Raw genomic sequence first — 12,644 nt, 5'->3', positions numbered from 1 at the left:
CAACACTATTTGCCATTAGGAAAATGCAAATTTAGCTCACAGTGTGAGGTCCCCACACACCTATCAAATGGCCAAAATAAAAACTAGTGACACCACCAAACGTGGACAAGAATGAGAAACTAACCCCTCATTCGTTGCTGGTGGGAATGCAAAATGGTATGGCCACTCTGCAAAACAGTTTGGTGGCTCTTTAGAAAATTAAACACGCAACTACCATATGACCCAGCAGGTGCACTCTTGGGCATTTATCCCAGAGAAATGAAAACTGGGTTCACACAAAAACTTGTACATGAATGTTCATAGCAGCTTTATGTGTAATAGCCAAAAACTGGGAACAGCCCCAGATGTCCTTCACCAATGACTGAGTAGTTAAACAAACTCTGCCACATCCATACCATGGAATGCTTCTTGGCAACAGAAGGGAACAAAACTGAATGCACGCAACAACCTGAATGGATCTTTAAGGGCAGTGTGCTGAGTGGAAAAAAAATCTCAAAACATTGTATACTGTATGCTTCCATTTATATGACATTCTAGAAATGACAAAATTATAGAACTGGGGGCCAAATTAATGGTTGTCAGGGCTTAGGGATGGGGGAAGGGAGTCACAGTAACAAGGTAACATGAGGAAGATCTTTGCGGTGTTGGAATAGTTCTGTATCTTCTTGTGGTGGGGGTTACATGAATCTACTGCTGTGATAAAATTTCATGGAACTATATACTTACACATACATGCAAGAGCACATATAAAACTTGTAAAATCTGAATATGATCTGTGGATTATACCAGTGTCAATTTCCTGGTCTTGATATTAAATAATAATTATATAAGATGTTGCCACTTGGAAAAACATGGTGAAAGTTACCTCTTGGTACTTTTTCACCATTTCCTGTAAATCTATAATAATTTTAAAATTAAAAAGTTAAGATCCCCCCCAAAAAGGAATGAACTATTGATACACTTAAAAATTTGCATGAACATTAAAATTTGCATGAAACTCAAAGGCATTATGCTGCTCGAAAGAAGCCAGTCTTAAAAGGTCACATACTGTTTGATTCCATTTATATGACATTCTCAAAAAGACAACACTTACAGTGATAGAGAATAGGTCAGTGGTTGCCAGGTGGCAAGAGGGGGAAGGGAGGATGTAACTGCAGAAAGATAACACAGGGAATACTTGTGGGTAATGGGACCAATCTGTGTCATGACTCTTTACATGTGTTAAAAATCATGGAACTACACATACCAAAAGAGAGTCAGATTACTGTATATTAATTTAAAAATTAAAAATTAAACTAGATAGGCAAGTGGGTGCTGACATATTTTCTTTCCCTCCTTCCTTTCTTTCATTCAGCCATTTATTGACCACCTACTGTGTGTGAGGCACTGTGCTAGAGTTTGGAGATCAACCAAAAGTAAGGCAGCTCAGGTCCCTGCCCTCATAGAACATGGTTCCTGTTTCAGAGGAGAAATGGTCAGTAGGGTTTGGAGCCCAGTATTTCTGCTTGGGTAAGGGGGGCAGGAGAAGACTGGAGGGGTCTAGGGATCAGACTTTTCATTCCTAGAGCCCAATCCTGAAGGGTTTCAAGTAATCACTTTCCCCTCAAAGACTCAGACCCGAGGGCAGGGGAAAATCCCCAATTCGTACTTCACAGGTACTCACAAGAGAAAATGCTGGGAGACTTGTGCCCTGCTAAGGGAAGTGAGAAAGTTGGGGGGGTAGGGAAAGATTTGATGCAGTTAGTTAGTGTGAAATCTGAAGCGTTGCCCGAACTTGTGTGTGTGTGTGTGTGTGTGTGTGTCTTAAGACAACCATTTGTTTAGCTCGTAAATCTGTGCATTGGCAATAGGGCTGGGTTCAGCTGGGCGGTTCTTCTGCTGGTTTGGACTGGGTTCACCCCAGCACTACAGTCAGCTGGCTGTCAAATGCCTCACTCACACTTCTGGTGGGTGACTGGTGGTTGCCGGGGTAACTGGGCCATATGTCTCTCACCATCCTGCAGCCTAGCCTGAGCTTGTTCACAGGTAGGGAGTCTCAGGGTTCTCCAGAGCAGCAAGAGAACAAGCCCCCAAATGCAAGTGCCTTTTTTTTAAGAACAGCTTTATTGAGGTATAATTCACATGTGTTACCTGAATTTGAATTTTGTTTTCTCTCCTGTTTGCAGGGAATCTGAAGCATGTGGTCTAGCTGACAAAAAGAGATCAGGTTTCCAGAGCTGAGGAGCAGTGCCTGTAATGAAGACAGCGTGTTTATGCGAGCAGTGTGTGGAATTTGTGACTGCAGGGGAAATTTGGAAGAAATTACTTCCTGAAAATTTCCAAGGGGCACCAAGTGGCAGCTGGCCTCCTGGGGTGAGGTGGGCTGGCACCCCAGAGGCCTCAACTAGACCTAGGGGGAGATAAAGATTTCCAACATTTAAAGTGTTTATTTTTAAAAAACACACAAATGCCATTTTTAATCTTTGAAAATTATTTTTCAGCAAGTTGGGGAGGGGTATTTTTATTTTCTTAAAGGAGACAGATCAGAAACTGGAGGAAAATGTGGAGACTTAGCTGCCAGCTTATGGGGTGAAGGGGGGAGCTAAGAAGCAGGGATTGGGCCTCAGAACCATCCAAGTGAAGCCTTGCCAGAGAAGGACCGGTCAGCATACTGGGAGGTGGAGAGAAATCCACCTGTGTTTTTAGGATTATGGATCTATTTTGTTTTTTTAATAAAATCTTTGAAAACCTACCCCTTTGTCCCATTGTCCTCAATGTAAAGGACCACTGACAGGATTACACAGTTCTGAATATTTCCTCTCACCGAGGTATCAAAAATAACCCTGCTGCTTCCATGTTCTGCTCTGACCCAGCCTGGGAGGCTGACTCTGAGTGATGGATCCCACTGAGGAACTAGTGTGTCCCCATTAAGTCCCAGAGACAGAAAGCCAAGCTCTGTCCTGTGCTGGAGCCTGTCCAGGGCTCCTGGAAATATAGGTACTGCAACCATGGAGAGGGTCTTGCTGGCACCCCGGAAGGAGCTGTCTCTGCCTGGGGAGCAATTCGGTGATGGGAAGAGCAGGTGGCATGTCAGATCCAAGAGGGGCACCTTTTTTTCTTTTTAGGGCTGCACCTGCGGCCTGTGGAATTTCCCAGGCTAGGAACTGAATCGGAGCTGCAGCTGCCGGCCTCCACCACAACCACAGCAACTCCAGATCCAAGCCACATCTTCGACCTACACCACATCTTGCGGTAATACTGGATCCTTAACCCACTGAGCAAGGCCGGGTATCAAACCCACGTCCTCATGGATACTAGTAGTGTTCGTAACCTGCTGAGCCACAATGGGAACTCCAAAAGGGGCATCTTGATGAATAGAGGCTACTTCCAGCCAAGTGTAGACAATCAGCACACTTGATGGAAATGATAGTTGTGATGCCTTGGTATTACTGTAACCTCAAAGGAGAGGGCAAGGTGGCAAAATGCAGGTGGTGGGGGGGCAGGGGGGGTGCCTGTGTCATGAGGGAGATGAGGAAGCAGAAGAGACAGCTGAACGTCGTGATTTTGTAATTCAATTTGCCAAGTATTTAAGGACTGGGCTAAGAGACAAAGACAGCCCCATCCTGGCCGCCTAGGAACTCCCAAACAAGGTAAAGGAGGGGGTAAGGAGCCAGACGCCAGCATGCTTTGTGCTCTGTTACGAGCATGAATCCAGCGCTGTTGGGAGCACTGGGGAGAGAGCACCTCGCCCTGCAGGGGCAGCATCCTGAAACTTTCAAAGGGATGACATTTGAGCTGGGCCTTGTAGAGTGAGTTGTATTTCTCCAGGCTACCGAGGGGGGAAGGGCATTCCGCTGAAGGGAGTGGAAAAAGCCTTGAACGTGTGTCCCGGGATGGGAATAGCCAAGCTTTTATTAAACAGCATCGGGGCGCCTGGTCGGCTAGGAATACCAGTCACTTCAAATGCTCGCTATTCTAATTATACACTCTCGGCTTAAGGGCAGTTTTACTTATACCAAAATGAAGGGGGATTTTGAAAAACAGAAGAGGGAGGAGGCACTGAATGAGGCAGTTGGGGGTTGTGAGGGGGAGAGGGGGAGGCCGAGCAAGGCAAACGAGAACTCTGAGTTCCCAGCCTACAAGAAACCACCCGCCAAGGTCTGTTGTATCAAAGGCTTGACTGGTCCACTTTCAGCTCCCCAATCTCCATTCTTTCTAAGGAACCCGTCCCCAAAGTCATCACCCAAATTCCTGTGAAGAACTCAGCCCCAAGACACTGCTACCTGGTAAAGTGGTGAATACTAGTGCCCCATTTTCCTTTCAAGGGGAATGGGCCTGAGCCAGAAGGAGCCCTTTCCCACTGGGCAACCAGTACTGCCTTCTCACCACTGCTGGTACTACTGGTCAAGCCTCAGAGCAAGCTATTGAACCGACCCACTGTTGGGCATCCCAGAGGCCAAGCCTGTTCCTGAGAGACTGCCTCATTGCCTTCAGGATTCCTTTTCATTTGATTCTTTTTTAAAACATTAGCCTAAAAAGAAACCCCCTAGTTAGAACCAGGAACAATTTCCCTCTTAAAAAAAAAAATTTAGTAGTTCTTCAAACCTGACTAGCATCCATGAGGATGCAGGTTTGATCCCTGGCCTTGCTCAGTGAGTCAAGGATCTGGCCACTGCCGTGAGCTATGGCGTAGGTTGCAGCAACACTCTTGGATCCTGCATTGCTGTGGCTGTGGTGTAGACTGGCAACTACAGCTCCAATTCGATCCCTAGCCTGGGAACCTCCATATGCCGCAGGTGCAGCCCTAAAAAGACAAAATAATAATAATTATTATTATTTATTTACTTATTTATTTTGGCCACAGTGTGCAACAGCTTGATGTGGGATCTTAGTTCTCAGACCAGGGATTGAACCCCGGCCTTGATGGTGAGAGAACTGAGAGTGCTCTCAGCTCTTGGACTCACAACCCTTGAGTCCTAACCATTGGGCCACCAGGAAACCCCTAATTTTATTTATTTTTTTCTTTTTTGGCCTCCCCATGGCATTTGCAGTTCCCGGGCCAGGGATCAGATCCTAGCCACAGTTGTAACCTGCTGAAGCAATCCTGGATCCTTTAACCCACTGTGCTGGGCCAAGGATCGAACCTGAGTCCTGGCACTGCAGAGACACCGCCAATCCCATTGCTCCACAGTGGGAACTCCACAATTTTCCATTTTTTTAATTAGAAGAGAAATAACAAAGGTAGTATTCCCAAAACAAGCAAGAGGTGCTCTACTAGGACTAAACTCATAAAATTGTACACATTAAAACTGATGCAAACTACTGCCTTTGGAATGGATAAGCAATGAGATTCTGCTGTATAGCATTGGGAACTATGTCTAGTCACTTATGATGGAGCATGATAATGTGACAAAAAAGAATGTATACATGGATGTGTAACTGGGTCACCATGCTGTACAGTAGAAAATTGACAGAACACGGTAAACCAGCTATAATGGAAAAAATAAAAATCATTATTAAAAAAATGGCCAGCCCTTGGTCTATCAATTATACCCTCAGAAAAGCTGTAAAAGAGAGAGAGAAGAGGAAAGAATTGCTTTGCTGGAGTTCCCGTTGTGGCTCAGAGGTAATGAACCTGACTTGTATCCATGAGGATGCGGGTTCTATCCCCAGCCTCGCTCAGTGGGTTAAGGATCCAGCGTTGCCATGAGACTCGCTGTAGGTGGCAGATGCGGCTCAGATCCCACGTTGCTGCGACTGTGGTGCTATAGCTCCGATTTAACCCCTAGCCTGGGAATTTCCATAAGCAGCGGGTTCGGCCCTAAAAAAAAAAAAAAAAAAAAAAAAAAAAAAAGTGCTTTGCTAAGAATTATCTTAAGTGCTTAGGAAAAAAGACCAAAAGGAAATACACCACTGAGGTGGGTTTCTGTGGAGGAGGAAGGTATACGGAAGGTTTAATTTTTGTTCTTTCTACTTTTCAATATTTTCCCAGTTTTCTCTTGTAAGCACATTCTAGTTTTGTAATAGGAAAAAGAAATAAACTTAAAAAAAAAAAGAATTGATCTGCAGGTAGAGTTACAGATCAAAGTAAATTCAAGACACCCACCAAGGAAGAGTTTGTGCTCAGGCCCTGAGGCTGTTCTAACCACCCAGGAGGTTCTGAGCTGGCAAGGAAGACCGGTCAGGCTGGAGGGCTCCTGATTTACAATTCACTCAGCCTAAGAGGGTCTTTTTTGATAAGCTGGCTTGAGGGAGGGGCAACTCTTTACCCAGTGTGAGCCAGCCTTCCCTTCCGGAAACAGCTGGCTTTGTGCCCTGGGAACCAGCCATCTTAACCATAATAGTAATGCAAAGCAAGCATTGGAATATGCCCCATTTTATGAATCGTTCTTATTTATAGTATATCACTATCCACCCCGCTGGGTGGGTTTTATCACCCTACTTTATAGATTAGCAAACTGAGGCTACAAACTGTGAGGTAACTTGCCTAATTCACAAACCGCCAAGCCAGGAAGCAAACCCAGCTGGAACTACAAACTCCCTCATTTTTCCCCCTGCCCCGCATCTAGTGCCACTAGAATATTTTTAAACTGTGACTTTGGAGTAAACAACTTTCTTCTTGCTTCCAAAGACCGAGGTGGACGAAGCCTCATGCTGCTCCCCGGTCCTCCCCTCGTGATGACAACATTAAGTAGTTGTGTGCCCATCAGCAAGTTACTCAACCTTTTGAGGTCGTTTCCTTAATCCCAGCCCTCTGTAAAATAGGGTGATTATTCTCGCATTTCATAAGCTATTGTGAGTGTTTGGTGAATGATTTTATTTTATTTATTTATTTATTTTTGGTCTTTTTAGGGCTGTGCCTATGGCATATGGAGATTCCCAGGCTAGGGGTCTGACTGGAGCTGTAGCCACTGGCCTCCGCCACAGCCACAGCAACTCAGGATCTGAGCCACGTCTGTGACCTACACCACCGTTCACCGCAACGCCAGATCCTCAACCTACTGAGTGAGGCCAGGGATCGAACCCACGTCCTCATGGATGCTAGTCAGATTCGTTTCCACTGAGCCACGACAGAAACTCCTGATGAATTATTTTAGATGGAAGAACTTTGAAGAGTCTAAAGCCTGGTGTGCAGAAGGGCCTGTTGGGAAAAGGGACCCGGAAAGGCCGCCCTCTGAGGAAAACCCAGTCCTCCCAGAAGCCCCATGGGCCTCCACTGTCTACCAGAAACCCACTGAGGTCAGAGAGGCGGAGAGAGAAGTTTAGGCTGTGTCTGCAACTCAAGGGTTAAGAAAATAACCATTTTTAGGCAAAAAGACAAAAATAAATAAATAAATAAAATGATCTTTAAAAAAAAAAAAAAAAAGGAGTTCCCGTCGTGGCACAGTGGTTAACAAATCCGACTAGGAACCATGAGGTTGCGGGATCGATCCCTGGCCTTGCTCAGTGGGTTAAGGATCCAGCGTTGTGGTGAGCTGTGGTGTAGGTTGCTGACGAGGCTCGGATCCCGCATTGGTGTGACTGTGGTGTAGGCCGGCTACAGTTCCCTAACCTGGGAACCTCCGAATGCCGCAGGAAGCAGCCCTAGAAAAGGCAAAAAGACATAAATAAATAAATAAATAAATAAAATGATGTTTAAAAAAAAAGAAAAAGAACCATTTTTGAGAAGTTCCTGTTGTGGCTCAGTGATGAACGAATCCGACTAGCATCCACGAGGACACGGGTTCAACCCCTGGCCTCACTCAGTGGGTTAAGGATCCAGCGTTGCCATGAGCTGTGGTGTAGGTCGCAGATGAGGCTCGGATCCTGAGTTGCTGTGGCTGTGGCGTAGGCCAGTGGCTACAGCTCCGATTTGACCCCTAGCCTGGGAACCTCCATATGCCATAGGTGCGGCCCTAAAAAGACAGAAAGACCAAAAAAGAAAAGAAAAGAAAAAAAGAAAATAACCATTTTTAAAAGAATATATAGATATTGGATATGCCTATATTTGCATAAAACATCTTTGGAAAGAGACCTAAGAAACTGGGGTGTCTCAGTTGCCTCCAGGCAGGGGAACCAGGTGGCGGATGAAGGGAATGAGGGGGACTTGCATTGCATTCCTTTTTGTACCTTTTGCTTTTTGAACCATGTGAATACATTACCTGGTCCAAAAAAAAAAGTAAATAAAAAATTTTTAAGCCAACGAAAAATCCCAAGCCAGTTTCCCTGTGGGGGGTGGGGGGAGTGGATCTGCCTCAGCTGCCCTCACTGCAAGTGTCACAGAGTAGTATATTTCCAATTCTACATTTAAAAGGCTCTTTTCTAAGGTAGAAAGTCCCCTTTATAAGAAAACCAAATATTATCATTCAACAAAAAAGGAAGAAATAGGAAGAGGACAAGGAGGAGGAAGGGAAAAAAGAAAGCTCCAGCAGCTCCTCCTGCCCTCCCTTTGCCAAAGAGTCCCCAAACCTCCTGCTCAGTGCTGGGCCCAAGCTGACCAGCAGAGCCTTGGTGTGCATACCACATATGCACTTGGCCCTCAGACTGCCTGGGTTTGACTCCCCTCCCTGTCACTCTCTAGCTGTGTGACCTCAGCCAGGTAATGAGCCTAGGTCTCCTCATCTATTAAATATAGATAATCCCTGGAGTTCCCATCGTGGCTCAGGGGTTAACAAATGCGACTAGGAACCATGAAGTTGTGGGTTCAATCCCTGGCCTTGCTCAGTGGGTTAACGATCCGGCGTTGCCTTGAGCTTCGGTGTAGGTCGCAGACGCGGCTTGGATCCCGTGTTGCTGTGGCTGTGGTGTAGGCCGGCAGCTACAGCTCCAATTGGACCCTAGCCTGGGAACCTCCATATGCCATGGGAGCGGCCCTAGAAATGGCAAAAAAGACCAAAAAAAAAAAAAACCCATAGGATTTTTTGGTTTTTTGGTTTGGTGTTTTTTGGTTTTTTGGTTTGGTTTGGTTTTGCTGGGGTTTTTTCTATGGCTGCACTGGCAGCACATGGAAGTTCCCAGGCCAGGGGTTAAATCCAAGCTGCAGTTGTGACCTACACCACCACTGTGATATACTGGATCCAACCCAAGCAACCTAAGCCACTGCAGTCAGGTTCTTAACCAATGTGTCACAGTGGGAACTCCCCTCATGGGATATTCTTGAGAGATCAAAGAGATCATGAAAAAAAGCCCATATTAGATGTCAGTATTAGACAATGTTCCTGCCCTAAATGTGAATCTAGTCTAGGCAGAGAATCTTTTTTTTTTTTTTTCGGCCGCATTCATGGCATATGGAAGTTCCCCAGTCAGGGACTGAATCCAAATGGCAGCTGCAATCTATGTCCTTAATCCCCTGCACCACAGCGGGATCTCCTAAGCCGGGAATCTTCCTGATGTTCCCTGGCTTCAGGAATTAGGGAAATAGTGTGTAAATTCACATGGCTGTGCATTGGTACATCCTTCTGGGGCAAGGGGCCATAGCTATTATCAGATGCTCAACACTCAAAGGGGTTTTTATGATCCCTAAAAGATGAGAGCTACCTTAGGGTCTCTGCACAGGCTAGTCCTTTTGCCTGGAATCCTCAGATCTTCCCCAGACTGGCTCCTTCTAGCCATGCCATCTAAAGTAACCATCCTGCCCTCTTTGTTCCAAAGTACCATTTATACTTGAAAAGATACATGTACTCCAATGCTCACTGCAGCACTATATACAATAGCCAAGACATGGAAACAACCTAAATCCACAACTTCTGTCAATTGACAGAGGACTGGATCAAGAAGATGGGGTACATACACACGATGGAATATTACTCAGTCATTAAAAGGAAAGAAATAACGGCATTTGCAGCAACATGGATGGACCTAGAAATTACCACGCTAAGTGAAGTTAGTCAGACAGTGAGACACCAACATCATATACTATCACTTACATGTGGAATCTTAAAAAAGGCCACAATGTACTTCTTTGCAGTCAATACTGACTCACAGACTTTGAAAAACTTATGGTTTCCAAGGGAGACAGGTTGGGGAGTAGGGGGATGGGCTGGGGGTCTGGGATGGAAATGGTATAAAATTGGGTTGTGATGATCGTTGTACAACTATAAATGTAATAAAATTCATTTAAAAAACAATACTATAGGAGTTCCCGTCGTGGCGCAGTGGTTAACGAATCCGACTAGGAACCATGAGGTTGCGGGTTCGGTCCCTGCCCTTGCTCAGTGGGTTAACGATCCAGCGTTGCCGTGAGCTGTGTTGTAGGTTGCAGACGCAGCTCGGATCCCGCGTTGCTGTGGCTCTGGCGGAGGCCGGTGGCTACAGCTCCGATTCAACCCCTAGCCTGGGAACCTCCATATGCCGCGGGAGCGGCCCAAGAAATAGCAACAACAACAACAACAACAACAACAACAAAGAAAAAAAAAGAAAAAAAATACTATAAAAAAACAAAATACCATTTATTTTTACACCATTTATCATTATCTTGTTCAATTTTATTTCTACACACACACAGCCTAGGATGAGAACATTGGCAGTTTCATTGCTTGTACCCCAGTGTCTGTCTTGGTACCTGACACTTGTAATTCTGCATGTATACCTATGCAATGGTGGAACTACACACTCAGACAAAGCAATGCCTCTTATTCTGGGTATTATGGGAAATAGAGGAGGGACAGGCAATCTAGACTGGGGCCATCATGAAAGCTACAACACTCAAGCTGATCTTAAGCCAAGTGGCTGGGGCAGACATTGCAGGCATATGAAATTTAGGGAGGTGACAAACAGTTCAGTGTTGCTGGAACACAGAATATTAGACTGTATTCAACTGTAAAAAGGTATTTTTCAGACAATAGAGGAAATTTGGACAGGAACTAGATGATGTTAAGAAATTATAGATAATTTTGTTAAGTATGATAACAGCATGGTAGTTATATATCTAAGTCTTCATCTTTTAAAGATACAAAGTGAAGTATTTACAGGTGAAATAATTTATCTGGGGTTTATTTTTAAATACTCCAGAGAGGGAAAGTGTGGGGGGGGGGCAGGTGGTGGGTGGAGATAAATGAAACAAAATTTGAAAAATGTTGATCATTGTCGAAGGTGGTTTGATGGACACATGGAGGTTGAATATACTGTTCTCTCTGCCTTTTTGTGTTTTTGAATTTCCATAAGAAAGTGTTGAGATATATATTAGTGAGTGACAGGAAGGAAAATAGCAGGGGCTGGATCACAAAGGACCTCCTGTGCCAGATGGAGGAGGTGAGACTTGATCCTTCAGGTAAGGAGCCATCAAAGACTTTTAAGCCAAAGAGTGGTTTAATCAGATTTGCATTTTACAAAGATCTCTATAGCCTCTGGGACAACAGAAATGAGCCTGCTGAGTCCCGGCTCCAAAGTGATGGAGAAGCCTCTATCTCTGATGAGTCCTAGCACCTTCCTCCATCAGCCCCCAATGCCTTTCTTACCTGGTGAGACAGAGAGAGAAATGGAAAAACTTTCTTTGCACTAGATGCTTGAGGTAAAAATATTCAAACAGTAAGATAATGGCTCCCTCATAATGCCATACCTCCGCAATCACCACTATTAGCAGTTTGGTGTTGCACACCCGATCCCTTAAAGTGGTCACATTATATGGATGCCCCCAAATTTAACCTGTACCCTAATGCTGAACATTCAGAATGTTCTCATTTTCACTTACAAATAAAAACACCGTACAACAAAAGAACTGCTAGAGCTAATAAACAAATTCAGCAAACTTGCGGGTAAGAGGTAAACAAAACTCAGTGTACTATTATAGCCATGAACATCCTGAAAAGGAAATTAAGAAAAGCCTATTGACAATAGCATACAAAAGATAAAGAAAATGTGGTACACCCACGCATACACACACATGCACACATACAATAGACTACTACTTAGCCATAAAAAAAGAATGAAATAATGCCATTTACAGCAGTACGGATGGACCTAGAGATTACTATACTATACTAAGTGAAGTAAGTCAGACAGCGAAAGACAGATGCTTTATGATACCATTTGTATGTGAAATCTAAAATATGACACAGGATGTAGTTCCTGTTGTGGCTCAGCAGTTAAGAAACTGACACAGGTTAAGTGCCTTTGAGAATTTGGATTAAGTGCCTGTGAGGATTAGGGTTCAATCCCTGGCGTCACTCAGTGGGTTAAGGATCTGGCTTTGCTGCAAGCTGCGGTGTGGGTTGCAGATTTGGCTCAGATCTGGTGTTGCTATGGCTGTGGTATAGGCCAGCAACTGCAGTTCTGATTTTCCTTGGAACTTCCACACGCTTCAGGTGCAGCCCTAACACAAAAAAAAGGAAAAAATAAATAAATAGGACACAGGAGTTCCCATTGTGGGAGATTGGAGTTTGGGATTAGCAGAGGCAAACTATTATATATAGAATGGATAAACAAGGTCCTATTGTATAGCACAGGGAACTATATTCAATAGCCTGTGACAAACCATAATGGAAAAGAATATGAAAAAGAATATATACATACATATATGTATATATATATATTTATAGATGTATATAAAACTGAGTCACTTTGCTGTATAGCAGAAATTAACACAACATTGTAAATCAATTATACCTCAATAAAATAAAAAATAGCATCCAAAAGAATAAATAAACTTAACCAAGGAAGTGAAAAACTTGTATACTGAAAACTACAAA

The 12,644-nt window shown here is 44.3% G+C and overlaps 1 protein-coding gene across 1 annotated transcript in view; it reads left to right on the top strand.

Moving 5' to 3' along the window:
- HDAC8 (histone deacetylase 8) overlaps positions 1-2,731 on the top strand; it is a 240,500-nt gene extending 237,769 nt beyond the window's left edge. The window contains exon 11 of the mRNA XM_021080459.1: positions 2,166-2,731. Within this exon, the coding sequence (XP_020936118.1) occupies positions 2,166-2,188 (23 nt within the window). The 3' untranslated portion in view covers positions 2,189-2,731. The remainder of the gene's footprint in view (positions 1-2,165) is intronic.

This window comes from Sus scrofa, chromosome X, assembly GCF_000003025.6.
Source record: "Sus scrofa isolate TJ Tabasco breed Duroc chromosome X, Sscrofa11.1, whole genome shotgun sequence".
In the NCBI taxonomy this organism is placed as follows: domain Eukaryota; kingdom Metazoa; phylum Chordata; class Mammalia; order Artiodactyla; family Suidae; genus Sus; species Sus scrofa.
This window is presented reverse-complemented; position numbering and strand designations above follow the sequence as displayed.